We start from the raw sequence: 27,601 nt of genomic DNA, 5'->3' as shown, positions 1-27,601 counted from the left end.
TTGGTGATGAAAGCCAAGTTGAAAGATGTGGCTTAGGGGTGCAGCCACCACGGGCCTCCTTATGCTGAGCCCCAGAAAGAGACAGATGAACCCACCCGGACAGAGGCAGCCCTGGATGACTGCTGGCCCCCATCTGCCTAGCCCTAGCCTAGGCATGTGGCTGACAGTGGACGCCAGAGCACTAGCACCCTGCAAGGAGCAGATCCCAACGGAGAAGCAGGAAAGGACTGGCTGGGCAAGGCCAAAGTCATCAACTGGCTAGGTCACTCCCCTACCCGGAGTAGCAGTGCGGGGGGTACCTAGGGACCTGATTTGGATGGAGGTCCCTCTGCATGAAAATAATATGGGTGAGGAAAATATGTATCTCCCAAAGTAGTTATCTTCAATTCTCCATGTATTCAGACCTAAACAGTTTGAGTCATTCCAAACACATCAGGGGAGCAATCCCCAAGCATAGATATCAACCTGAGACCTTGTGTGTTGAGCAATGTCCTCAAGGTAGCTTCCTGTGATGGATGGAAGAAATTTGGTGGTCAGTTCAAGGATGCCCACAGAGAAAGGAATAGACCACTCTTAATTCACCCACCAAAGATGGCCCTGGGTCCATTCTAGTGACTTTTCTCCTACTCCTGCGAGTAGGCTTGTTTAGTCCAGACCAGGTCACACCCAGAGGGCCATGCCACCTTATGGGTCCCCACATCCTTTATGAAGGATTTTGATTTCTGCTTCAAGAAAACTGATACGGGAAAGTCGTCTGAAACAGGCTAAATGTCAGACACATTACACTTCCTGTGATTATATTATTCTTTCTGGGATTCACATCTTATTCATATGCTAATTATTTATCATAATTATAATCAAGTCAACCAGAAGACATACAACAATAATAAAAATTAGTCTGGCATTTTGATTATGCACTTGTATGGGGTTGGTAGAAATTTCCCAAAAGACCAAGCCCAAGAGTGGAATTATTAATTAATGAATGTATACATTCAGTCAAATTTTTTTTGAATTTTGTTTTATTTATTTTTTTATACAGCAGGTTCTTATTAGTTATCTATTTTATACATATTAGTGTATATATGTCAATCCCAATCTCCCAGTTCATCCCACCACCACCCCCACCCTGCCACTTTCCCCCCTTGGTGTCTATACATTTGTTCTCTACATCTGTGTCTCTATTTCTGCCCTGCAAACCGGTTCATCTGTACCATTTTTCTAGGTTCCACATATATGTGTTAATATACGATATTTGTTTTTCTCTTTCTGACTTACTTCACTCTGTATGACAGTCTCTAGATCCATCCACGTCTCTACAAATGACCCAATTTCATTCCCTTTTATGGCTTAGTAATATTCCGTCATATATATGTACCACATCTTCTTTATCCATTCGTCTGTCGATGAGCATTTAGGTTGCTTCCATGACCTGGCTATTGTAAATAGTGCTGCAATGAACATTGGGGTACATGTGTCATTTTGAATTATGGTTTTCTCTGGGTATATGCCCAGTAGTGGGATTGCTGGGTCATATGGTAATTCTAGTTTTAGTTTTTTAAGGAACCTCCATACTATTCTCCATAGTGGCTGTATCAATTTACATTCCCACCAACAGTGCAAGAGGGTTCCCTTTCTCCACACCCTCTCCAGCATTTGTTGTTTATAGATTTTCTGATGATGCCCATTCTGACTGGTGTGAGGTGATACCTCATGGTAGTTTTGATTTGCATTTCTCTAATAATTAGTGATGTTGAGCCGCTTTTCAGGTGCTTCTTGGCCATCTGTATGTCTTCTTTGGAGAAATATCTATTTAGTTATTCTGCCCATTTTTGGATTGGGTTGTTTGTTTTTTTAATATTGAGCTGCATGAGCTGTTTATATATTTTGGAGATTAATCATTTGTCTGTTGATTCACTTGCAAATATTTTCTCCCATTCTGAGGGTTGTCTTTTTGTCTTGTTTGTAGTTTCCTTCGCTGTGCAAAAGCTTCTGAGTTTCATTAGGTCACATGTATTTAGTTTTGTTTTTATTTCCATTACTCTAGGGGGTGGATCAAAAAAGATTTTGTTGTGAATCATGTCAAAGAGTGTTCTTCCTATGTTTTCCTCTAAGAGTTTTGTAGTGTCCTGTCTTACATTTAGGTCTCTAATCCATTTTGAGTTTATTTTTGTGTATGGTGTTAGGGAGTGTTCTAATTTCATTCTTTTACATGTAGCTGTCCAGTTTTCCCAGCACCACTTATTGAAGGGACTGTCTTTTCTCCATTGTATATCCTTGTGTCCTTTGTCATAGATTAGTTGACCATAGGTGCATGGGTTTATCTCTGGGCTTTCTATCCTGTTCCATTGATCTGTATTTCTGTTTTTGTGCCAATATCATGTTGTCTTGATTACTGTAGCTTTGTAGTATAGTCTAAAGTCAGGGAGTCTGATTCCTCCGTCTCCGTTTTTTTCCCTCAAGACCGCTTTGGCTATTTGGGGTCTTCTGTGTCTCCATACAAATTTTAAGATTTTTTGTTCTAGCTTTGTAAAAAATGCCATTGGTAATTTGATAGGGATTGCATTGAATCTGTAGATCGCTTTGGGTAGTATAGTCATTTTCACAATATTGATTCTTCCAATCCAAGAACATGGTATATCTCTCCATCTGTTTGTGTCATCTTTGATTTCTTTCATCAGTGTCTTATAGTTTTCTGAGTACAGGTCTTTTACCTCCTTAGGTAGGTTTATTCCAGGGTATTTTATTCTTTTTGTTGCAGTGGTGAATGGGGTTATTTCCTTAATTTCTCTTTCTGATATTTTGTTGCTAGTGTATAGGAATGCAAGAGATTTCTGTGCATTAATTTTGTATCCTGCAACTTTACCAGATTCATTGATTCACTCTAGTAGTTTTCTGGTGGCATCTTTAGGATTCTCTATGTGTAGTATCATGTCATCTGCAAACAGTGACAGTTTTACTTCTTTTCCAATTTGTATTCCTTTTATTTCTGTTTCTCCTCTGATTGCCATGGCTGCGACTTCCAAAACTATGTTGAATAATAGTGGTGAGAGTGGACATCCTTGTCTTGTTCCTGATCTTAGAGGAAATGCCTTCAGTTTTTCACCATTGAGAATGATGTTTGCTGGGGTTTTGTTATATATGGCCTTTATTATGTTGAGGTAGGTTCCCTCTACGCCCACTTTCTGGAGAGTGTTTATCATAAATCCGTGTTGAATCTTGTCGAAAGATTTTTCTGCATCTATTGAGATGATCATATGGTTTTTATTCTTCAGTTTGTTAATATGGTGTATCACATTGATTGATTTGCATATATTGAAGAATCCTTGCATCCCTGGGATAAATCCTACTTGATCATGGTGTATGATCCTTTTAATGTGTTGTTGGATTCGGTTTGCTAGTCTTTTGTTGAGGATTTTTGCACCTATATTCATCAGAGATATTGGTCTGTAATTTTCTTTTTTTGTAGTATCTTTGTCTGGTTTTGGTATCAGGGTGATGGTGGCCTCATAGAATGAGTTTGGGAGTGTTCCTTCCTCTGCAATTTTTTGGAAGAGTTTGAGAAGGATGGGTGTTAGCTCTTCTCTAAATGTTTGATAGAATTCACCTGTGAAGCCATCTGGTCCTGGACTTTGTTTGTTGGAAGATTTTTAATCATAGTTTCAGTTTCATTACTTGTGATTCGTCTGTTCCTGTTTTCTATTTCTTCCTGGTTCAGTCTTAGAAGGTTATACCTTTCTAAGAATGTGTCCATTTCTTCCAGGTTGTCCCTTTTATTGGCATAGAGTTGTCTGTAGTAGCCTCTTAGGATGCTTTGTATTTCTGCAGTGTCTGTTGTAACTTCTCCTTTTTCTTTTCTTCTCCATTTTTTTTTATTGATTTAAGTCCTCTCCCTCTTTTTCTTGATGAGTCTGGCTAAAGGTTTATCAATTTTGTTTATCTTCTCAAAGAACCAGATTTTAGTTTTATTGATCTTTGCTATTGTTTTCTTTGTTTCTATTTCATTTATTTCTGCTTTGATCTTTATGTTTTCTTTCCTTCTACTAACTTTGGGTTTTGTTTGTTCTTCTTTCTCTAGTTCCTTTAGGTGTAAGGTTAGATTGTTTACTTGAGATTTTTCTTGTTTCTTGAGGTAGGCTTGTATTGCTATAAAATTCCGTCTTAGAACTGCTTTTGCTGCATCCCATAGGTTTTGGATCATCATGTTTTCATCGTAATTTGTCTCTAGGTAGTTTTTGATTTCCTCTTTGATTTCTTCAGTGATCTCTTGGTTATTTAGTAACGTATTGTTCAGCCTCCATGTGTTTGTGTTTTTTACGTTTTTTTTCCGTAATTGATTTCTAATCTCATAGTGTTGTGGATGGAAAATATGCTTGTTATGATTTCAATTTTCTTAAATTTACCAAGGCTTGATTTGTGACCCAAGATGTGATCTATTCCTGAGAATGTTCTGTGTACACTTGAGAAGAAAGTGTAATCTACTGTTTTTGGATGGAATGTCCTATAAATATCAATTAAATCTATCTGGTTTATTATGTCATTTAAAGCTTGTGTTTCCTTATTTATTTTCATTTTGGATGATCTGTCCATTGGTGTAAGTGACGTGTTAAAGTCCCCCACTATTATTGTGTTACTGTGATTTCCTCTTTTATAGCTGTTAGCAGTTGCCTTATGTATTGAGGTGCTCCTGTGTTGGGTGCATATATATTTATAATTGTTATATCTTCTTGGATTGATCCCTTCATCATTATGTAGTGTCCTTCCTTGTCTCTTTTAACATTCTTTATTTTAAAGTCCATTTTATCTTATATGAGTATTGCTATTCCAGCTTTCTTTTGATTTCCGTTTGCATGGAATATCTTTTTCCATTCCCTCACTTTCAGTCTGTATGTGTCCCTAGGTCTGAAGTGGGTCTCCTGTAGACAGCATATATATGGGTCTTATTTTTGTAACCATTCAGCAAGCCTGTGTTTTTTGGTTGAAGCATTTAATCCATTCACATTTAAGGTAATTATCCATATGTATGTTCCTATTCCCATTTTCTTAATTGTTTTTGTAGTTCCTTTTCTTTTCTTGTGTTTCTCACTTAGAGAGGTTCCTTTAACATTTGTTGTAGGGCTGGTTTGGTGGTGCTGAATTCTCTTAGCTTTTGCTTGTCTGTAAAGCTTTTGATTTCTCCATCAAATCTGAATGAGATCCTTGCCAGGTAGAGTAATCTTGGTTGTAGGTTCTTCACTTTCATCACTTTAGATATATCATGCCACTTCCTTCTGACCTGTAGAGTTTCTGCTGAGAAATCAGCTGTTAACCTTATTGGAGTTCCCTTGTATGTTATTTGTCATTTTTCCCTTGTTGCTTTCAATAAGTTTTCTTTGTCTTTAATTTTTGTCAATTTCATTACTATGTGTCTCGGCATGTTTCTCCTTGGATTTATTCTGCCTGGGACTCTCTGCACTTCCTGGACTTGGGTGGCTATTTCCTTTCCCATGTTAGGGAAGTTTTCGACTACAATCTCTTCAGATATTTTCTCCGGTCCTTTTTCTCTCTCTTTTCCTTCTGAGACCTCTATAATGTGAATGTCGTTGCATTTAATGTTGTCCCAGAGTTCTCTTAGGCTGTCTTCATTTCTTTTCATTCTTTTTTCTCTATTCTATTCTGCAGCAGTGCATTCCACCATTCTGTCTTCCAGGTCACTTATCTGTTCTTCTGCCTCAGTTATTCTGCTATTGATTCCTTCTAGTGTATTTTTCATTTCAGTTATTGTATTGTTCATCTCTTTGTTTGTTCTTTAATTCTGTTAGGTGTTTGTTCTTTAACTCTTCTAGGTCTTTGTTAAACATTTCTTGCATCTTCTCGATCTTTGCCTCCATTCTTTTTCTGAGGTCCTGCATCATCTTCACTATCATTATTCTGAATTCTTTTTCTGGAAGGTTGCCTATCTCCACTTCATTTAGTTGTTTTTATGGGGTTTTATCTTGTTCCTTCATCTGGTACAAAGTCCTCTGCCTTTTCATTTTGTCTGTCTTTCTGTGAATGTGGTTTTCCTTCCACAGGCTGCAGAACTGTAGTTCTTCTTGCTTCTGCTGTCTGCCCTCTGGTGGATGAGGCTGTCTAAGAGGCTTGTGCAAGTTTCCTGATGGGAGGGACTGGTGCTTGGTAGAGCTGGGTGTTGCTCTGGTGGGTAGAGCTCAGTAAAACTTTAATCCGCTTATCTGCTTGTCTGGGTGGGGCTGGGTTCCCTCCCTGTTGGTTGTTTGGCCTCAGGCAACCCAGCACTGGAACCTACCTGCTCATTGGTGGGGCTAACGGTGGACTCTGGGAGGGCTCATGCCAAGCAGTACTTCCCAGACCTTCTGCTTCCAGTGTCCCTGTCCCCATGGTGAGCCACAGCCACCCCGTTCCCTCCACAGGAAACCCTCCAACACTAGCAGGTAGGTCTGGTTCAGTCTCCTGTGGGGTCACTGCTCCTTCCCCTGGGTCCCGATGCGCACACTGCTTTGTGTGTGCCCTCCAAGAGTGGAGTCTCTTTTTCCCCCAGTCCTGCCGAAGTCCTGCAGTCAAATCCCATTAGCCCTCAAAGTCAGACTCTCTAGGAATTCCTCCTCGCATTGCCAGACCCCCAGGTTGGGAAGCCTGACACGGGACTCAGAACCTTCACTCCAGTGGGTGGACTTCTGTGGTATAAGTGTTCTCCAGTTTTTGAGTCACCCACCCAGCAGTTATGGGATTTGATTTTATTGTGATAGCGCCCTTCCTACCATCTCATTGTGGCTTCTCCTTTGTTTTTGGTTGTGGGATATCTTTCTTGGTGAGTTCTAGTGTCTTCCTGTCGATGATTGTTCAACAGTTAGTTGTGATTCTGGTGCTCTCACGAGAGGGAGTGAGCGCACGTCCTTCTACTCTGCCATCTTGAACGAATCTCCAATCAAATATTGATTGAGCAACCTCCCAGGGTACTTGTGGGTGACCTTACTGATCATGTGGACAAAGAGCACCCTAACCTGACCTTATGGTTTCTCATCCTCTTCAAGAGACCCTGTATTCTTCCCCACTGGGACCAGGCCCTCCTCCCCTAGCAGTGCTCTCATAGTTATTCTGCTGTATCTACTCCCCACCTTCTCAATAACTTGACCCTTCAAGTCTTCCAGTCTGTCTACCAACCAAGGTATCATTCATTCATTCATTTATTTCAAACACCTGGATTTGTTTATTTGTTGTTTATTGAGCACATACTGTATGCCTGGTACTGGAACAGGCATTTCAGAAAGAACAGTATACGCAACAGGGAGTGCTTATCCTCAGAGAGAGCACAGAAATTGAAAAAAATTCATGTCGAGTGATTACAATACAATGTATTGTATAGTTTCAAAACAGAAAGCGTGTTCTGAAGAAAGGTAGCATGGATACACAGGGCTTGAGCCAAGGGAGCCTGGCCTGGTGTGGAAGGCCTTTCAAGGGAGGGCTTCTCAGGGGCAGTGGCGTGGGAGCCATGTCTGAATGATGGGTGGGGTTCAAGGGTGAGGGCTGGGGTTGTTTGGTGCAAAGTTCCTGAGATGTGAGGTAAGCATGGCTACCGAGGAGTTGAAAGATGGCAATGAGGGTGGATACTGTGGGTGGAAACTGGAGAACTTCTGAGGGTTTTGTTCTTGTTCAGGTGTAGTGGGAAGTCACTGAAGGGTTTGAGGCAGGATGAGGCGTGATCCAAGTGTATTCAGTTAAGGTCACACTGGCTGCAGTAGAGGGTTAGTATCCGAGGAGGTGAGAGTACGTGGGTGGGGAGGGGGGATGAGGTAGGCGCCCCTGCAGCATCTCTGGGTCCCATCAGTTTGCTCTATATCCATATTCACCTTCTCCTTCTTCCTTTTCATTTTGAAGGAAAAGATGTCTCACCCACTCTGTGCTGCTTACCCCCACTTGTGCCCCAGAATCTTGGGACCTAGACCCTTCCCTTCCTGTCATTTCTGGCTGGACCCCTTTCCTCTGCCTGAACAAAGGCTGCCAGCGTGATGAGAGGGCCCTTCCCCTCCTGCTGTCAGCCCCTCCTCCGCTCTCCATCAAACCCACTGCGACTTGTGTTTTCCTGCCGTTTTCATTTATTTCCTCGTCACCCTCAGGTGTCCTTTGAACTAGGGCCTCCGACACTATTTTTCCCAGGAAACTGCAGCCTTGAGGTCACCTCCTAAAGTCCAAATCCAAGGGCTTTTCTTTTTTTTTTTAATTGAACTATAGCTGAGTGACAGTATTGTGTTAGTGTCAGGTGTACAGCAAAGTGATTCAGTTCTATATACACACACACACACACACACACACACACACACACACACAGACACACACAGAGTCTTCCTTATCCATTCATCTGTTGATGGGCACTTGGGTTGCTTTCATGTCTTGGCTACTGTAAGTAGTGCTACCATGAACATTGGGGTGTAAATATCTTTTTGAATTAAGAGCTTTCATCTTTTCTAGATATATGCAAGGGCCCTTTTTAGTCCACATCTTCACCCTTCCAGCCTGACCTGAGGCTTCCCTCTCCACCCAGCTGAAACTCTCTGTAGTTTTAGGCCCTCATTTCCAAATGTTGCCAGGAAAACCCACCACCATCTTGAACTCAGTCTAACCACAGCCAGACTCGTTTCCTCCTCCAGAAGGAGCTCTTCCTTGCCAGGCTCCCACCAAGCTCGCCAATGCCTGAATCCTTGGAATCAAGGGCTCTGCCTCTCCCCCAGCTCTTGAATCTTAAAAAGTGTCTTAAAATTAAATTTTAAAGAAAAATCACAAAGGATAATATAGTGAATTCCTTGTCGCTTTCGTCAGTCACCAAGTTGTCTTGGCTTTTGTTCACACTGAAATTTCCTTCCTATAATCTAAGCCCTACGTCCACACTCGGATGCTTTCTGTGGTCTTCTGTTCTCTTTTCTGCATTTATTCACTCATTCCACAACTGAGCACCTACCATGTGTTACACACACAGACACACACACACACTCATCCCTAGTCAATGAGTCTCTCAGCTTTTTTTTTTTTTTTTGCGGTACGCGGGCCTCTCACTGTTGTGACCTCTCCCTTTGCGGAGCACAGGCTCCGGACGCGCAGGCCCAGCGTCCATGGCTCACGGGCCCAGCCGCTCCGCGGCATGAGGGATCCTCCCGGACCAGGACACAAACCCGTGTCCCCTGCATCGGCAGGCGGACTCTCAACCACTGCGCCATCAGAGGAGCCCTCAGCTTTTTTTAAAAAATTAATTTTTATTGGAGTATAGTTGATTTACAATGTTGTGTTGGTTTCTGCTATACAGCAAAGTGAATCAGTTATATATATACATAAATCCACTCTTTTTTAGATTCTATTACCATATAGATCATTATAGAGTACTGAGTAAAATTCCCTGTGCTACACAGTAGGTTCTTATTAGTTATCTATTTTTATGTATAGTAGTGTGTATATGCCAATCCCAATTTATCTTTCCTGCCCCTCCTTCCCCCCTTGGTAACCCTAATTTTTTTCTACATCTATGACTCTATTTCTGTTTTGTAAATAGGTTCATTTGTACCATTATTTCTTAGATTTCACATATAAGTGATATCATATGATATTTGTCTTTCCCTGTCTGACTTCACTCAGTATGACAATCTCTAGGTCCATCCGTGTCACTGCAAATGGCATTATTTTATTCCTTTTTTATGGCAGAGTAATATTCCATCGTATATATGTACCACATCTTCTTTATCCATTCTTCCATCGATGGACATTTAGGTTGCTTCCATGTCCTGGCTATTGTAAATAGTGCTGCAATTAACATTGGGGTGCATGTATCTTTTTGAAGTATGGTTTTCTCTGGATATATGCCCAGCAGTGGGGTGCCTGGATCATATGGTAGCTCTATTTTTAGTTTTTAAAGAAACTTCCATACCGTTCTCCATAGTGGCTGTACCAATTTACATTCCCACCAGCAATGTAGGAGGGTTCCTCTCTCAGCTTTTTGATAGGGTCTTGTTGATATATGTGCCCTTGTAGAGCCAGTACTTTATTCTCATGGTGGTCGAGGACTCACTATTCCAATTTAGAAATTAGATGCTGTGGGTACAGGTGCTGTAGAAGAGGGAAGGAGATTTGGAACGTTCCTATAGGTGGTCTTTAAAAAAATGGAATAAAATATTCCTCACCAAAAGAGACTTTATGCTCCTTGTGCCTGAAATCAGTTGGCTGACAACTCTGCTCTTTAAATCTTGCCAGCTCAAAGAAATTCTCGAAAGTTCTCACCTATTAACCGTTATTAAAATAGAAGAAGCTGGGGATGAAATTGTGAGCAATGCTATCTCCTATGCATTGTACAAAGGTGAGTAAAATTAGCTCCTTGTAGAAGTTTCAGCTTTGTGTTGCTTTCTGTGGCTTTTAATGGCTTCCATTTATTTTTTAAAACAGCTTTACTGAAATATAATCTTGCACTTAATTTTGATTAGCATATATTAGAAGTTGGAATAACTACTATTGACCTGCTGAGTTAAATCTCCTTGGTTGTAGATATTTAACAGAACAAGAATTTTTTTTTTTTTTTTTTTGCGGTATGCGGGCTTTTCACTGTTGTGGCCTCTCCCGTTGTGGAGCACAGGCTCCGGACGTGCAGGCTCAGCGGCCACGGCTCACGGGCCCAGCCACTCCGCGGCATGTGGGATCTTCCCAGACCTGGGCACGAACCCCTGTCCCCTGCATCGGCAGGCGGACTCTCAACCACTGAGCCACCAGGGAAGCCCCCAGAACAAGCATTTTTATTTCATCAAAATATCAGTTAAAGATGATCACAGTGCTTTCCAAAGAGCTGTCTCCAGCAGTGGTTTAGAATCTTTATCTGAGTCTCAGACACTTTGAGAATATGATAAAAGCTATGGACCTCTGTCCTAGATTCCACATCTGTGTACACAGGTGCATGCACACCTAGATAATTTTGCGTTCAGTTTCAGGGGTTAACACGTCTCCTATGCTTAGGAATGAACCTCGGTTTTAAAATCCTCATGTATGAACTTTGCTGTCTGAGAATCCCATCAAGGTGGAATTACCTGAAGTAAATAGACCCCTGGCAAAGGCCACGTAGAGTTGAGCCGTCTGATGAATATATTTAAGGCATGCAGAGCAGAGCAAGGCCCAAGAGAAGTACACTTTAAGCCTTAGCTGTTTATTAGAATCATTCTTACTGTGCTGGTCAGGAATTTGGTTGTAAGGATATTTATTAAAATGGGACTGTATCTGTAGAGATACATAGGTACAGAGATTATCAGCTCTGAAAAAGACAAGTGGAGTATTGTTATGATAGAGCTCATTATGTCATAGCTTTAGATATAGTAAAAGTCAGACGTGGTCCTGGAAATGTGACATTTATGGAATCTGAATCTATGGAAAAATATCAATATACCATAGTTAACTGTTAGGATATGAAATGGAAAGCTATTATCACCTAAATTGATCCACAGTACATACTTTGGGACATATAGAATATGGATAAGATGGAGTGAAAATAAACTGTCAGTGAAATGACAGCTCTGAGTGTCTGATTCTAAGATAACATGCTTAGAATCTCCTTTGATAAATGGCTCTGATAATTGGCCATATGTAATGGTTCTGACTCTCTTGTTTCTGGGTGTTTGGTGAGTTGATTTTTTTCCCTGTCCTCTTACAGCCTTTAGCACCAATGAACAAGATAAGGATAACTGGAATGGGCAGCTGAAGCTTCTGCTGGAGTGGAACCAGCTGGACCTAGCCAGTGATGAGATTTTCACCAATGACCGCCGGTGGGAGGTACATAGGAAGCCCTCCTGGGTTATCCAGCGACAGGTCTGGTCCATTTCTGACAGGGTCTTTGCCCTTGAATATTGTAAAAGATTGTCCTGTCCTGGTACATCAGTGTTGCCAAGGCTCTCTTTCCTCATCTGTAGTAGGGGATAATAACATTGACTTAGTAGGTTGCTTGCAAAGAGATAATAAAAATAAATACACTAACGTAAGGTAACATCAATCCACCATTACCATCCAAAGTTTATAGCTCTCCCGCCATGATATGAGAGGCGATTCTCCATTAAGGTGTTGAGGTGCAGATTTCCTCCTAGGAATTGATGGACAGAAATGTGGGGAAACTAAGTGCAGGATGATTGAAAGGGGTTTATCAGAAATAACTCAACTAAAAATCCAGACAGCGGTACTCATTTTGTGCCCTGCCCCACCTTCTTAGCCAAGTTCTCATAAGAGAATTGTCAGCAGTGAGACACGTAAGAGAAAAATAGAACAAGTTGATTAAAGACATACAATGAATATCTTAGAGTTAGAAAATCAGGACTCCCCCAGGCAAACGAGTACCTCCAATATGGAAGTTGTATGTCCAGAAAATCTGTATTTTTTTCCAGTAGAGTGACTTTTCTCACTTTGAATTTGATGAGAGTTGTAAGACTGCATTTTCCAGCAGCATCCTCTTGGGTACAACTAAAGTGAGATCCGCCTTAGGAGCTCTGTTTTGTAGGAACAATTATAAACCATCACACTTGGATCTGCAAGGTGGAGGCTTCTCTGTTTTAAGCTCTTCAGTCACTGGTGGGCAGTGAAAACACTTTGAGGCCTATCGTTGTATAATCAAAGATGCAGACTTCAGTTGTCCTTACATGTGATCAATTTTAAGAATAGAATCCAAATAAAATCATGGCTTATGGGTTTTTAAATTATTCATTCCTCTAGCAAACATTATCTTTGGTTTTTGCAGTATAATGAGCCCTATCTCACATGGCAAGCCTTTAGTTAGTTGAGGGAAAACAGAACTGTTTGTAAATCTAGGTAATTGATTCAGAAATGAACCCCTGTGTGTGAAATGTTCTATTTAAGTGACATCAGATGGTACAAATAAACATAAACTCAGGCATGCATTGAATAGTACATTTAATTTTATTAACTCAGCTAAAGGTAGTTGAGTGAAGGACACAATGGTTGAGAGGATGGACTCTGGAGCCAGCCCATCTGCATGACTTAACCTCTGCAAGTTCCTTAACCTTCCTCAGTTTCCTTGTACAGTGGTGAATTGGGGTCAGTTCATACTGGTTTTAGCAAGAGCTGACTGCTAAAATTTTTAGGGTTTTTTGAGTCTGTTGTTAAATACAGTCATTAAAAATCAAATACTATACTCTTAGAACTAAATAAATTTTATTAAAAACAAAGGCAATAAATAATCAAACTCGTCCCTTTCTAACTATTCTCCTACATTTACTCTGATCTATATCCTGGAGGTGTGTCTATCGTATCTGCATTCTGGAAACACCATACTTGCTACTCTGTGTTGGGTCCCAGTTGTGCATTCAATGATGTCACGTGGTAGCCGAAGACTGGCCCCGTTGGGAGCATTTACACTGTAGCAATCAATGGTCAAATACTACAAATCGGGGCTTATTATTTTCTTCCAGAATGTTGGTTGTAAAGTATTTACCAGCACACCGCTGCTCATTTGAAAACAGATGGTAATAATAGTGGTAGCTACCTCACTGGACTGTTACGATGATTAAATCAGATAATATTTCTGAAGTGCTTAGAACACTGGCACATATTAAGCCATATATAAGTCTTTGTTTAAAGATAACTAAAGATCTTTGCATAACCTTCTGTAGTGCACAAAGCAGCTTCACTGTGCTGGTTCACTTGGCCATCACGCCAGCCATCACAGGGATTATCTCATTTTGCTGGTTAATAAGCCAGGGCTCCATGGGTACCACAGGAGGGCCATTCTGATGGTTTTTTGAGGGCCTGCTCCGAACTTGAATCTCCGAAGGCATCTTGACCTGTGTTATCTCATTTCATCCCCACAAGCACCTATCTTACAGACGAGCAAACTGAGGTTGAGACACAGTCTTGTTCGAGGTCGCACATAAGGTAACGGTAGAACCAAGGTTTGGAAACAAACGTGTGTCTGACTGCAAAGCTCTTCTCTTCTCCACATGCCAGTGGCTCTCAAAGGGTGGTCCCTGAACCCGGGGCAGCATGAGTAACCTGGGAACTTCTTAGCAGTGCAGGGTATCAGGGCAGCCACCTCTTTTTGTCCCTGTCCCGCCTGGAGCCACAGTGGGGGGACTCAAGGGACCCTTGGCAGGTGGCTCTGCAGACAATGTGTGATCCCGGAGAGACCAACATCAGACAGAAACAGAAACCGCTAATGCTGCCCTTGGCAGGGATATTCCCCTGAACCAGGGCTCAGACAATTAAAGTGAGGACAGTGGGCTGGGTGAGCCGCCGCGAGGCTAGTGTGGGGTGCTCAGGGCTACAGCGCCCAGGCTCCTGGAGCTGCCCCTGTTGGCTCCAACTGACGGTTCTCTGTGTTGTCAGAGCTTCTGGTATTTACTTGTGAATCTGGATTTTAATGCTGGCAATGTGGATTTTTATGAACTGTCTAATTTTTAATGTTGGCAACGGAATCAAATTGTAAGAAATAGGGCTTCCCTGGTGGCGCAGTGATTGAGAGTCCGCCTGCTGATGCAGGGGACACGGGTTCGTACCCCGGTCCGGGAAGATCCCACGTGCTGCGGAGCGGCTGGGCCCGTGAGCCATGGCCACTGAGCCTGCACGTCCAGAGCCTGTGCTCCGCAACGGGAGAGGCCACAACAGTGAGAGGCCCGCGTACCGCAAAAAAAAAAAAAAAAAAAAAAAATTGTAAGAAATAGTATGGAGGACCATCAGAACATATCTGAGAGCTGGTGTGGCCCATGGACCACGGGTTTGTGTCTGAAGTACACGTTAATTATCTTTATTAAGATGCTTAATAAGCTTCTATGGGATAAGGATTACCAGGAGCCCAGACAGTAGAGGTACAGATAAATAATAACCAGGTATCACTGTCAAGTGTTCCAGTGACTCATGGTTATGTAACATGACCAGGCATTTGCCTCATGGCATGGGAAGGGCAGTGGGGCAACGCCATGGCACAGAAGGAAAAGTTGGCTGGTGGTTAGGTCACAATTGGTGTCCAGTGTAGACCTCAGAGAAATGGTGTGAGCTGTACCATGAGCCCCCTGCCCCCTGATGGAGCGAGTGCTTCCTTTATGCCAGGCACTGGGATCAATTCTTGATCAACATCATCCCTTTTTTTAATGTAATTTTTTCTTTTTTAGATTTTTATTCGACGTGGACCATTTTTAAAATCTTTATTGAATTTGTTACAATATTGTTTCTGTTTTATGTTTTTGTCTTTTGGCCACGAGGCAAGTGGGATCATATCTCCACAACCAGGAATCAAACACGCACCCCCTGTATTGGAAGGCAAAGTCTTAACCACTGGACCACCAGGGAAGTCCCTCAACATCATCCTTATGTGGGTGTCATTATCTCCACTTTACAACAGCAAGAGACCAGTTCCCATCCAAGCTCACATCTGGCTGATTTCAAAGATTCCACCTTGCTTCTTCCCCCATCTCGATGTTTGAGCTGTAATCTAATATTGTGTTACAACTGAAAAGATAAATTTTATTTACCTCATGGTTGAAAATGCGATGTGTCTGAGAAAGAAGGTGCCTTGTCTTCTTGATTGGATTTAGGCTGTGCGTTCTCTCTCTGCTCTTTCTCCTCAGTCTGCTGACCTTCAGGAAGTCATGTTTATGGCTCTCATAAAGGACAGACCCAAGTTTGTCCGCCTCTTTCTGGAGAATGGCTTGAACCTGCAGAAGTTCCTCACCAATGACGTCCTCACCGAGCTCTTCTCCAATCACTTCAGCACCCTGGTGTATCGGAACCTGCAGATTGCCAAGAATTCCTATAATGACACCCTCCTCACGTTCATCTGGAAACTGGTTGCTAACTTCCGAAGAGGCTTCCGGAAAGAAGACAGGAATAGCAGGGATGAGATAGACGTAGAGTTCCATGTGTGTACTGTCACAGCTGTCTGCTTGAATTCTTCGCTCTCTTGAGTCTTCCCTCAAAAAATCTCTCTACTTCCATCTTTCCTACTCCCTACCTCATTGCTGTCATGTAGTTCACATGTTGGGGTTGTTATTTTTTCCTCCTGCCTTTATTTAAGCTAGCGAGTCCTAGCGAGGTAACAAGTGGTGCATTTTCTTGCTTTATTCTTTGTGCTATCTTTACAACTAGTTATTGCAGTATTTCCTAATTGCAAAGCTTGGTGTGACACACTTTCTGAAGGCATCTAGCAGGGAACGGGGAAAAAGGACTGGCTGCCTGACCACGTCTTAGCCTTTTGGACATGATCTGCCTAAAATAGTTCTCTGCTACCTATGCAAAGAAAAGGAGAACTGCCGAGTTTCCTTTTGTGAATAAAAGGGGCAGTGAATCTTTGTAAAGAGATAGTCCAGGTTTCCATTTGAGAAGGTGTTGTGGATGTACCACTTATATTCTCTCAAGATTTCCTATTTTAAGCACAGGCAGGCCCAGTTTCTAGCACCTGCAACTCTTTGCTGAAGGTCTGCTCTGGTCAGAGCCCAGTGACTGCCAGAAGTTGGTGTATAAATACCTCAGCAACCCCCCTGCTCAGAGGAGATAATTCTGAGACCTGTGTCCTACACTGGCTCCAAGGGTTGCCTAGTGGGATTAATCTCTGGTTATTTACCATGACAACTTGTTGGTCTTTTCTTTTCCAATCTCATTTCCTCAATTTCCTAGTGGTTTTCCTGGAATCTTGTCCAAAATAAACTACCTGTCTCAAATGCTTGATCGCTTCTGGGAAAACTCAAACTAGGTCAGGATCTTTGATAGTTTTAGAATTTTATTACATGTGTGTTGCAAAAATCTAAATGAGCTAGGTGTTTGAAGGAATTGGAAATGTTTAAAAAGCTGTTTGATGCTATTTATGTTAAAACTCTCCACAGTATCCATAACGATGCCAGAAACATTTTGGATATTGGTAAAACCTTAGGGAAGATTAAAAGGAATATATACATAGAGTTCTGTTTGAAAAGGTTCCCTTGGAAGATACGGGAGGCTGAATGGGAGCTGGGATTCTTAGCTGATGTATTAGGAATTGTAACTTTGAATAACGCTCCAAAGAAATAACTTCAGTTTTCCATTGTGATAATTGAACTTCAACTATTGGAAAGTTAGAATTTAGTTAGGACGATTTTTCTAGATGAGAAAGAGATTTCTATGATGAGAAGAACTTCTCTTCAGCCTGTCAGAAGTCATTCAGTTTTTAAATTGCCGTCAGCCCATTTTTTCACCCTTTATACCTTTCCATCTACTTGTACGTTGTCTTTTATGATAGATCAGAGATTCTGTTGAAACTCACATCACGGTTCTGTGAGAATGGATTCAGACGCCAAGTTACAGAGCCCTTCAAACATGGGGCGCTCTCCTAGGGCCTCCTGACCCTGTTTTCATTCTTACACTAGTGTGTCTGCCAAAGTGATGCTCCGTCTGCATGTGCTGACCCCCTGCTCTCATCCCTCCCAGGACGTGTCTCCTATTACTCGGCACCCCCTGCAGGCACTCTTCATCTGGGCCATTCTTCAGAACAAGAAGGAACTTTCCAAAGCCATCTGGGAGCAGGTAAATGTCCAAGTCTGTGGCAGGTGTATGCTTGGTGGTGGTCGTTCTGACCCTTTCAAACCTCACATACCTAATCTAAAGCGTCCTCAGTAAAAGGGAATATTTGATGTCGGTAGATATGGTTGTGCCTGTTTCCATGTGAACAGGGGTGTGTTTGGGAGGGGAGGTCCCTGGAAAGTTCTGGGCTTGGTGGGTAATCCAGGAGGCACCTGCTTCTTAGGTTTGTGTGGATGTGTGATTGTCTTCCAAGTGGAGGAGGTTTTAAAGTTTAATTTAAAATTAATTTCTAACTTTCTTGCATTATAGGCAGGAAGTAGGGCCTGTACAAAGCCTGCTTTAGGAAATGACTGAGACTTTTCTTTGTGATTCCACACATAATGATTTTTATAAATGATTTATGAACAGTTGAAAAGAAGCTGCATTCTCTGTTTTTAGAGCCTAAGATTAGGTATTGAATATCGATTCACACACACACTCTCACTAACTATAATTGTCAGTCCTCGTGTCCTTGACCAATTTCCCCCTCTGAGCTGTTACAGCATGATGGTGGGTCATCAAGCTTCCCATTGCCACGTCTGACTATCAGCTTCTCCTGCATTTGTCTTGTTTTTCTTATTGGAGTATAATTGCTTTACAATGTTGTGTTAGTTTCTGCTGTACAATGAAGTGAATCAGCTATATGCATACCTGTATCCTCTCCCTCTTAGACCTCCCCCCCACCTTCCCCGCCTTCCCCCCCATTAGGTCATCACAGAGCACTGAGCTGAGCTCCCAGTGCTATACAGCAGGTTCCCACTAGCCATCTGTTTTACACATGGTAGTGTATTTATGTCAAACCTAGTCTCCCAATTTGTCCCACCCTCCCGTCCCACCCCTGTGTCCACATGTCTGTTCTCTACGTCTGTGTCCCTATTCCTGCCCTACAAATAGGTTCATCTGTACCATTTTTTCTAGATTCCACGTATATGCAGGTACAATATTTGTTTTTTTCTTTCTGGCTTACATCACTCTGTATGACCGACTCTATAGGTCCATCCACATCTCTACAAGTGATCCAGTTTTGTTCCTTTTTATGGCTGAGTAATATTCCATTGTATATATGTACCATATCTTCTTTATCCATTCATCTATCATTGGACATTTAGGTTGTTTCCATGTCCTGGCTATTGTAAATAGTGCTGCAATGAACATTGGGGTACATGTATCCTTTTGAATTATGGTTTTCTCAGGGTATATGCCCAGTAGCAGGATTGCTGTGTCATATGGTAGTTCTATTTTTAGTTTGTTAAGGAACCTCCATACAGTTCTCCATAGTGACTGTATCAATTTACATTCCCACCAACAGTGCAGGAGGGTTCCCTTTTCTCCACACCCTCTCCAGCATTTATGATTCGTAGATTTTTTGGAGATGGCCATTCTGACTGGTGTGAGGTGATACCTCATTGTAGTTTTGATTTGCATTTTTCTAATAATTAGTGATGCATTTATCTTGATTCTTTTTTGTATGTTAATTCCATGTTCAAGACTGTGAGTATATTCAGGTTCAAGACTTGGTGCACATTGCAAATTTTACTGGGAATCATTATGAACAGTTCAGATTTTTACCACTTCCTGCTTTTGCCATCAATCTGTGCTTGCCTGACTTTGATGTTGACTCGACTGCAAGGGCTTACGAATTAACTGTGACATTCTCACCCCTCTGGAAGACCAGGGGCTGTACTCTGGCAGCCCTGGGAGCCAGCAAGCTTCTGAAGACTCTGGCCAAGGTGAAGAACGACATCAATGCTGCAGGGGAGTCCGAGGAATTGGCAAACGAGTACGAGACCCGAGCAGTGGGTAAGCCTCTGGGAACGGGAGCCGTGGCCGGCACAGCCACACCGCGTGGCATTTACTGACTTTTCCAAGAATGAAGGTGGTGAAATATAGGCTCTCTCATCCCACAGCTGCCCAGGGCCACACTCAGGCCAGGTCTAAGTAACTCAGCACCATAGGGAAGCCTTGGGGTGTTTTGTTTTGGGGATGCTATTCAGAAACCTTGACACGTGTGAGGTTTCAGCTGATGTGCAAGCTAGCAGGTTAGCCTGCCAGCTTCCTATACATACACTGACAGAGGACCCCAGACCCCTGGGTTAGGGACACAGATGGTTTACTACTAATGGCAAAGGCAGCAGCCAGAGTGGCATCTTGGGTTGGTCCCCATGCCTCGATTCCCCACGAGGTCACGTGAATAAGGGCTGGTGTTGGTGGTCCCACATCTCCACAAACTTAGGAGGCTCAGAGCTTCTATAACCCAAGGCAACAGGCGAGCTGCCCAGCTCCCCTCCAGGGCGATGTTTCTCATCACCTGGAACAGAAGAGGGCAGAGGCCCCGCTGAGTGTGACACTCCTGAAACATCTGGCCTCTGTTCGCTGTTCACCTGCCCTTGACACGGCTTGCCATCGCCCCTGCTCAGAGGGCCCGGACCCCGCGGGACTGTGAGAAATCCAGGACCAGTTGCCTCGCAGCAACAGAGAATTTTAGGCCGGCTCAGTTTTCTTCTTTCCACTGGGGAGTTTTCAGTTTGCAAGGTGGCACGTTGCACAATGCAGGCATGTTTGTCTGTTGTCTGATCTAATGAAGAAATGTTCATGCATTTAGCCTCTCCGTGTTGGGAAAAAGGTGTCTGATTATTTCTTCTACTATATTAAAAATTTCAAGGTATTACATTGTTTTTGGACTGACTTCAGCTGGGCAATGGCTCCGAGCATTTCGACTTTTAAAGGATTTTCTCTGAGGAGCTACACACCAATCTGTTTGTCATAAGGTCTCAAAATATAAGCACACCCTCAATGCAGTAGGCCAGTGTTGCTGGGGTTTTTTTAAGTGTTTTTTTTAAAATTTTTATTTATTTTATTTTTGGCTGCGTTGGGTCTTCGTTGCTGTGCGTGGGCTTTCTCTAGTTGCGGCGAGCGGGGGCTACACTTCGTTGCGGTGTGTGGGCTTCTCATTGTGGTGGCTTCTCTTGCTGTGGAGCACAGGCTCTAGGCACGCGGGCTCAGTAGTTGTAGCACATGAGCTTCAGTAGTTGTGGCTCATGGGCTCTAGGCGTGCAGGCTTAGTAATTGTGACACACAGGCCTAGTTGCTCCGCGGCATGTGGGATCTTCCTGGACCAGGGCTCAGATCCTTGTCCTCTGCACTGGCAGGAGGCTTCTTAACCACTGCGCCACCAGGGAAGCCCTGGGCCAGTGATTTTTATTACGTCATTTTGGCTTTTTTTTTTTTTGCACTGTGCCTTAACCGCAAAGAACCTCACCAAAAAAGCACAGAGGCAAATGAGATGGAGGGGGGCTCAGGGTCTGAATCCCCTCCCCAGTGGCTGAACCCCACCAGAGAGGGCATTCCCCATGTTCACTGCAGCTCAATTCAGTGGGCATTTCTGGACACCTGCCGCCAGGAGGCGCTGTGCTGTATGCGGGGTGCCCAAAGAAGGTCCCTTTGTTCAGTAGAGAATTATATTGTACTGGTGTTCTCTTTGCCTTTTATAATCCAGGATGCTCACAGCCAGGCTTTCACGGAAGTCAGGGCTTGGCTGGTGGGCCAGGGTTGCGGGGGGGGGGAAGTTCGGTGTATTGGCCAGCCCTGCCTCCCGTTTCCCTCTCTCTGGGGACAATGTCACTTAGAGCTGTTCACGGAGTGTTACAGCAGCGACGAAGACTTGGCGGAACAGCTGCTGGTCTATTCCTGTGAAGCCTGGGGCGGAAGCAGCTGTTTGGAGCTTGCGGTGGAGGCCACGGACCAGCATTTCATCGCTCAGCCCGGGGTCCAGGTAAAGAACATGCAGTCACCGAACATCATGCCCAGAAATGGGCCTTTCCATCAGCTGGTCTCTGGATCCAGCATATCTCTAACTAGGTGTAGGGAGGGGCCAGGTTACATGAACTCTCTGAGCCTTAGTTTCCTTATCTGTAAAGTGGGCATACTAGGGGGTAAAGGAAGGGTTGCTGTGAGCATTCAATGAGATAATATGTGAGTGGGGCCAGCCCTTTATGGTAGCTGTTACTCTTAGAACTATTACTAGTAGTAATGGCAGCAGAGAAACTAGTATGAAGTGGGTTCAGCCAGTGTAGACGTTTCCTGCCCCAAATTACATTAACAGCAGTTTGCACCTGGTATCTCAGGTTTCGGAGGGGAGATTTTTTCCCACCCACCATCCCAGCTGGAGGGGTCTGGTGTGAAGGGGAGGAAGATGGGGGAGAGATGGAAGGACTGACACGCGTCTGCGTAGCCCTGGTACACGCGACCACGCTTCATCTTCACAGCACGTGTGCGGGTCGACATCATCCCATTTTACTGAGGAGGACTCAGGAGCTCGGAGAGGTTCTGGAACGTTCCCCAGGTTGCTAGGAAGTGGCAGGGCTGGGTTTTGATCCCATGATGATTGCCCGTCTTACGGACCTCCCATTATTCCATGCAGCCAATAACTGGCACAGTGTTTACAAAAGAATCCGTTTGCTACTGCAGCCAAGTGGATTCAGTGAGTGTGGTCATGGATGACAAGGGACACACAGGGAGCCTTGCTGTTGTTCTGGTGTAGCCTCTGTGTCGTAGTGGGCTGGAGGGAGGCCAGTGCTGGGGTCAGGGTTGCCTGGGAGACCCGGCCGGCTGCCACGGCTGCCTCGCTCTGCTCATGGCTCTGCTCACAGCTTCTTAGCCCCCAGACCCCTTCTTGCAGGTGTCCCAGAGCTTTGGGCCCTAGGGAGGTTGACTCATGCTCCCGTCCAAGTTCACCAGGCCCGACGGTTTCCACCAGATGCCGGTTCAGCGATGTTTATGGAAAGTCTCCCTGCCTGGCCCGTGGGACCAGGGAGTGTGGTTGCTCTGGGCAGGCTGACATGTGGGGTCAGATGTCGCTGGCGGCCATGGAAGCCGAGCTAGTGCGGGAGCTTTCTGTGACCGAGGGCCTCGTAGTGCCGTTTGGTGATGGCCTGGTGGGCTCATCACCCTGGAAGGGTCGGGACCTTACTTGTCTCGGTGTGCCCCGCAGAAGCAGACCGCCAGACAAGGATTTGACTGCAAGTAGTTTATGCTGGACGTGAGTCCAGGAGGTGCGTGAGGGGAGTGGAGGCCGAGAGGCTGGGAAGAGAAGGGAAGGAAGCAGACACAGGCATGCTAAGGAGAAGTTGCCTTCTGGGGGCTTCTGGGAGCTTCATGCCTCCTGCCCCAGTGGTGCCCATCTGAGCACCTACCCACCAACTGCAGTTTGCGGTTCCCTGGGGGCTGCCCCTCAAGAGCCAACTACACGCCCGGCCCCAGAAGCCCAGGCAGAGCGGGGCAGGGCTCTCGGGAGGAGCCGTCCTCTCCTGGAGGGATGCGCCGGGGTATGGATGGGGCCCCCGGGTCCCAGCCCTCCAGACAGTGCTGGGAAGGCCTCAGGTCCCCCCTGCTCTGCCACGGAGACACACCAGTCCCTTCTGATTGGCATAATATTTTTGTTCTTGTGGGGGTTTTTTTTGGCCGTGCTGTGCAGCTTGTGGGATCCTAGTTCCCTGACCAAGGATCGAACCCAGGCCCTTGGTAGTGAAAGTGTGGAGTCCTAACCACCAGATCACCAGGAAATACCCAATACGATCTTTTCTGAGAGCCGCGGGGTCCTTCCGTGTGACCCAGCCTATGCCCACCCCTTCTGTGTTGACTTTCAGTGCTGTTGTCAGAGACAAAACGAATTTCTAATTCCTGCCTTTGTGGGAGGCCCTGTTCCACCTTTCAGGGGCTGATACGTTCTGGGGAAAGCTTTTCCATGCCTTTTTAGCTCAAATGGGTGTTGAGACACCAGTGGTCTCTCTCTTGCCGACTTCCTTTCAGTGTCCTGACAGGTGTCACCTGTCTGCCTCCAGAAATGAATCCTTGGGGCCCCGCAGGCAGCACTGGGTGTCGTGTGAATTTGTGATCTTTCAGGGAAAAGGAGCTACAGAGGTGCTTGTTTAAACGTACACAGTAAGAATTAGAGTTGGTTAAAATTCATAGGTTTAGTGAATTTGGACTCATACAACCTCTGTTTTAAAGTTCACAGAACCCAACATAGAAAAGGACTGAAAATCAAACAGAATTTTATATGGTTGAATCATAGCCCCTTAAAATCCAGGTAACTAATATAAAAGAATAAAGATCTTAATTCAGAGAGTTATTTATTTGGAGAGGTTTGAGGGCTGGGAAGAAAGGTCGCACACCATCCAGCATGTCATTGCATTAATAAGGACCTGTGTCCTCTGTCTCTGTTCCCTGTAGAATTTTCTTTCCAAGCAATGGTACGGAGAGATTTCCCGAGACACCAAGAACTGGAAGATTATCCTGTGTCTGTTTATTATACCCTTGGTGGGCTGTGGCTTTGTATCATTTAGGTATGAAACCAAGGCACGTACTCGTGTATGAGTGTGTGTATACATACATCTGTGTGTGTACAAGCACCTGTGTGTGTGTACATGTGTCTGTGTGTGTGTACATGCATCTGTGTGCATGTATCTGTGTGTGTACAAGCATCTGTGTGTGTACAAGCATCTGTGTGTGTGTGCTCTTGTGCAAAGGATCACAAGGCCTGGAAATTACAATGTTCACTCTAGTCCCTGCACTTTAGGTCTGGGATCTCCGTGGGTTTCCCCCAGGTTTGATTTCAAAGAGGTAGAAGTGGGCTCATGTCTTCAATATCTGAGGCAGAATTTGGTGAAATGCCGAGGCTGAATTTTGGCTGGGTCAAACTTAGAGCCCAATTTGGACACCACCTGTCCCTGGCCCAGCTGTGGGTCTATGTTCATCGGTGTTCAGAGGAGAGGTGTAGCCCGTGCAGTGATGTTGGCCAGGATGGTGACAGTGCTGTCCCTCCTCGGTCCAGGAAGAAGCCCCTCGACAAGCACAGGAAGCTCCTGTGGTACTACGTGGCCTTCTTCACCTCCCCGTTTGTGGTCTTCTCCTGGAACGTGGTCTTCTATATCGCCTTCCTCCTGCTCTTTGCCTACGTGCTGCTCATGGATTTCCACCCTGTGCCGCAACCCCCGGAGCTGGTCCTCTACGCGCTGGTCTTTGTCCTGTTCTGTGATGAAGTGAGACAGGTAGGTCAGCCCCGACGTGGGGCCCCCCCTCCTTTCCTCAGTGAGCGGCATCTTCCTAATGCCAAAGGGGAGCAGAAGTTGCTCCTCAAGTTCCAAAGTCATTATTTCCCCCAAATAGATGTTCTCATTTGGTGGCCACCCATGAACATGAAGACGCTCTTCCATGAGATCTCCTAGCCCCAAGCCCAAGCTTTGCTCTCTAATTAATGTTAATTGGTGGAGATGAATTACTCGGGAATGTGTTCAAAGAGCAGGTTGACCTTGGACTTTTAAACCCACTCGCCTCATCAGGAGCCATTTGTGATCCTGTCATTACTGTCACTGGGGTAGGCAGCACCATGAGTGGCAGGGGGATTGGAAGGACTTTCCAGCTAAGAGCATCTCAATGCCCAGCATGTCAGATTGACAATGTCGGAAATTCATATTCGTCCTTGTGAATTTCAGGGAGTTCATGTCATTTATTCATGGTGTTTTCTCTAGTTTCTTGGGATCTGCATTGTTTGGCATCCTCTTCCCACCCTTAATCTGAACTTAGCCCAGGCCTGGCACGTAGCAGGTGCTCAGTTAATAATTGTTGAATGAATAAATGTTGATGGTGGAGGTCAGTGCTGTCCCTAAACCATCATGAAAAGTCATCCCAGAAAATCCTTTTAAGATGGTGGTTTACAAAATATTTGAGAACTGCTGTTGCTGTCACTCTTGTCCCATATGAGCCCAAACCGAAAAACATATCCATTCAACACGTATGGCCTAGGTGCTCACAGTGTACAAGGTACTGTGCCAAGTGATACCAGATATTTGGAGGGGCAAAGGATGCTGTTCTGGACCCCACAGAGTTGCTGCCTGGAATAGGATTCCTAAATTGTTTTGACTATCATGCTAACTCTAATAGATTCTTTTTTTTTTTTTTGGTGGCTTCTAGGAGCCCTGGGTTGAGAAAGATTCTGAGCCTCTATTTTCAGCAGGAGAACATCTTAATGAATTAGAAGTGTCTGCCATGGGCACAAGGGGTGGCAGGAGTCCTGGTACCAGTGCCCTGGATCTGCCTTTGCTTGCCTAGTAGGTGGGAGGTGCAGACGCAGGCTGGAGATGGAGTACAGGTAGAAGTGTGTTGAGCATGCAAGATTATCAGGCTTTCTGTCTACCAGCAAATCTCCCCCAGGACCTGGTCCTGCTGACGTGCAGAGGGTTTCTGTGACTTCAGATCAGCCTCGTGGGTGCCCCAGGCATTGGCTCAAGTGGTCACAGTTCAGTCCAGGGCACTTCTGTATTAGCTCGCTAGGGCTAGGGCTAGGGCTGCCATGATGAAGCACCACCAGCTGGGCGGCTTAAACAACACAAGTTCATCATCTCATTGTTCTGAAAGCCAGAAGTCTGAGATCAAGCTGTGGGCAAGGTTGGTTCCTTCTGAGGATGTGAGGGAGAACCTGTTCCAGGCCCGTCCCCAGTTTCTGGAGATTTGCTGGCCCTCTCTGCTGTCCCTTGGCTGTAGATGCATTGCTCAATCCCTGACCTCATGCTCACACCATATTCTCCCTGTGTGCATGTCTCTGTCCAAATCTCCCCTTGTCATAAGGACACTAATCACATTGGATCAGGGGCCCATCCTGCTCCAGTATGACCTCATCTTAACTAATTACATCTGCAAGGACCCTACTTCCAAACAAGATCACATCCTGATGTGCTGGGGGGTAGGACTTCAATGTATGAATCTGGAGGGGATGCAATTCAACCCACAGCCCCTTCCATATAGTCTCAGAGACCTTCTTTTACTTGCTAGTTCTCTCTCTTTTTTTTGGACTTCTGTGTATCAGCAGGCAGGGTGTGAAAATATCCTCCTGGAGAGAAGCAGAGAAAGGTGGAAGGAGAGTCAGCATTTAAAACGGGAATGGGCCCTGGCCATTGTGAGAAAGTTAACCAAGAGCTTTTAAATTAGGAAGCTCCCGAGTTACGTTGTCATGGGAGCTGGCGCTGCACGGGGTCGCACGTGTTCCCTCCTAGACCAGTCGGGTGCTGGGGCCCTGACTCCCTTCCTTTGCTGTGCTCCCGGGCGTGGTTGACCACCTTTCAAAGGCACATGAAAGAGAAAGTTTGGCTTTTGCAGAGGAAGAGGATGAAAGGGTGAGTTTGGAGGGGTTTGTCTGACTGCGGGGGGGAAAGCCCTGCGTCTCATCCTGTTTGAGAGACCAGCAGACCTCTCATCCTCTGTGGACGGGGAGGCCCAGTGGGGCAAATAAGTCATGAGCACAAATAAATGGAGAGAGAGAGAGAGAGAGAGAGAGAGAGATAGGGAGAGGGAGAGGGAGACGGAGAGGGAGAGGGAGAGGGAGAGGGAGAGAGAGAGAGAGATAGGGAGAGGGAGAGGGAGAGGGAGAGGGAGAGGGAGAGAGAGAGAGAGAGAGAGAGAGAGATAGGGAGAGGGAGAGGGAGAGGGAGAGGGAGAAAGGGAAAAACCAGCAGGAACTGCAAATAGCATGGTAGTAACTTACTTAATTTCTTTGACCTTCTGGTTCCCCATCCTTAAATGGGCATGTTTCCTACTGCAAGTGGTTATTTTTTTCAGCTTATTGAGATATTATTGACACACAGCACTGTATACTTTCAAGGTGTACAGCATAATGACTTGACCTACATATAACCATGAAGTTACCGAGGGGAGCAAGAGGACGGGGTGTCCTACCTGCAAGCCTTGCCCCTCTCGTCTGGCACCAGCTTCACTGGGGCGTTCCAGCTCCTCACACATACTCTGCTCTTGCCCAGAATTGGGTGGCATGGAAATGACTTCACGCAGATGTTTGTTTCTCATTCACATTTGATCCTCGGGGCCTAGCACAGGAGCGGGCGTTGTCACGTTTCTGGCAAGTGCGTGTATCTTTTTTTAAAAACCGAATTGACAAGGCGGGGTCTTCCTGATTCAACCCCAGAGATGTGCTGTGACCGAGAGTAAGGGGGGGAACCGTGACGCCAGCCCCGGGCACGTGGGGAGGAAGCTGGCAGGGGGGACTCAG

General features: G+C 44.8%; 1 protein-coding gene across 2 annotated transcripts in view; it reads left to right on the top strand.

Annotated features, from left to right (window-relative positions):
* Positions 1-27,601, top strand: part of TRPM8 (transient receptor potential cation channel subfamily M member 8) — an 88,195-nt gene that overhangs the window by 26,457 nt on the left and 34,137 nt on the right. The window contains exons 9-16 of one of the 2 annotated variants that reach the window (XM_060015472.1): positions 10,231-10,333; positions 11,669-11,787; positions 15,582-15,860; positions 17,413-17,508; positions 19,215-19,344; positions 21,171-21,316; positions 23,776-23,888; positions 24,377-24,593. In XM_060015472.1, the coding sequence (XP_059871455.1) occupies positions 10,231-10,333; positions 11,669-11,787; positions 15,582-15,860; positions 17,413-17,508; positions 19,215-19,344; positions 21,171-21,316; positions 23,776-23,888; positions 24,377-24,593 (1,203 nt within the window). Of the gene's footprint in view, positions 1-10,230; positions 10,334-11,668; positions 11,788-15,581; positions 15,873-17,412; positions 17,509-19,214; positions 19,345-21,170; positions 21,317-23,775; positions 23,889-24,376; positions 24,594-27,601 lie in introns of both variants that reach the window. The other variant, XM_060015471.1, reaches the window with a different exon arrangement.

This window comes from Delphinus delphis, chromosome 7 (genome assembly GCF_949987515.2).
Source record: "Delphinus delphis chromosome 7, mDelDel1.2, whole genome shotgun sequence".
NCBI classification, from domain to species: Eukaryota; Metazoa; Chordata; class Mammalia; order Artiodactyla; family Delphinidae; genus Delphinus; species Delphinus delphis.
Note: the sequence above shows the minus strand (reverse complement) of the source record. Positions and strands in the feature narration are given on the sequence as shown.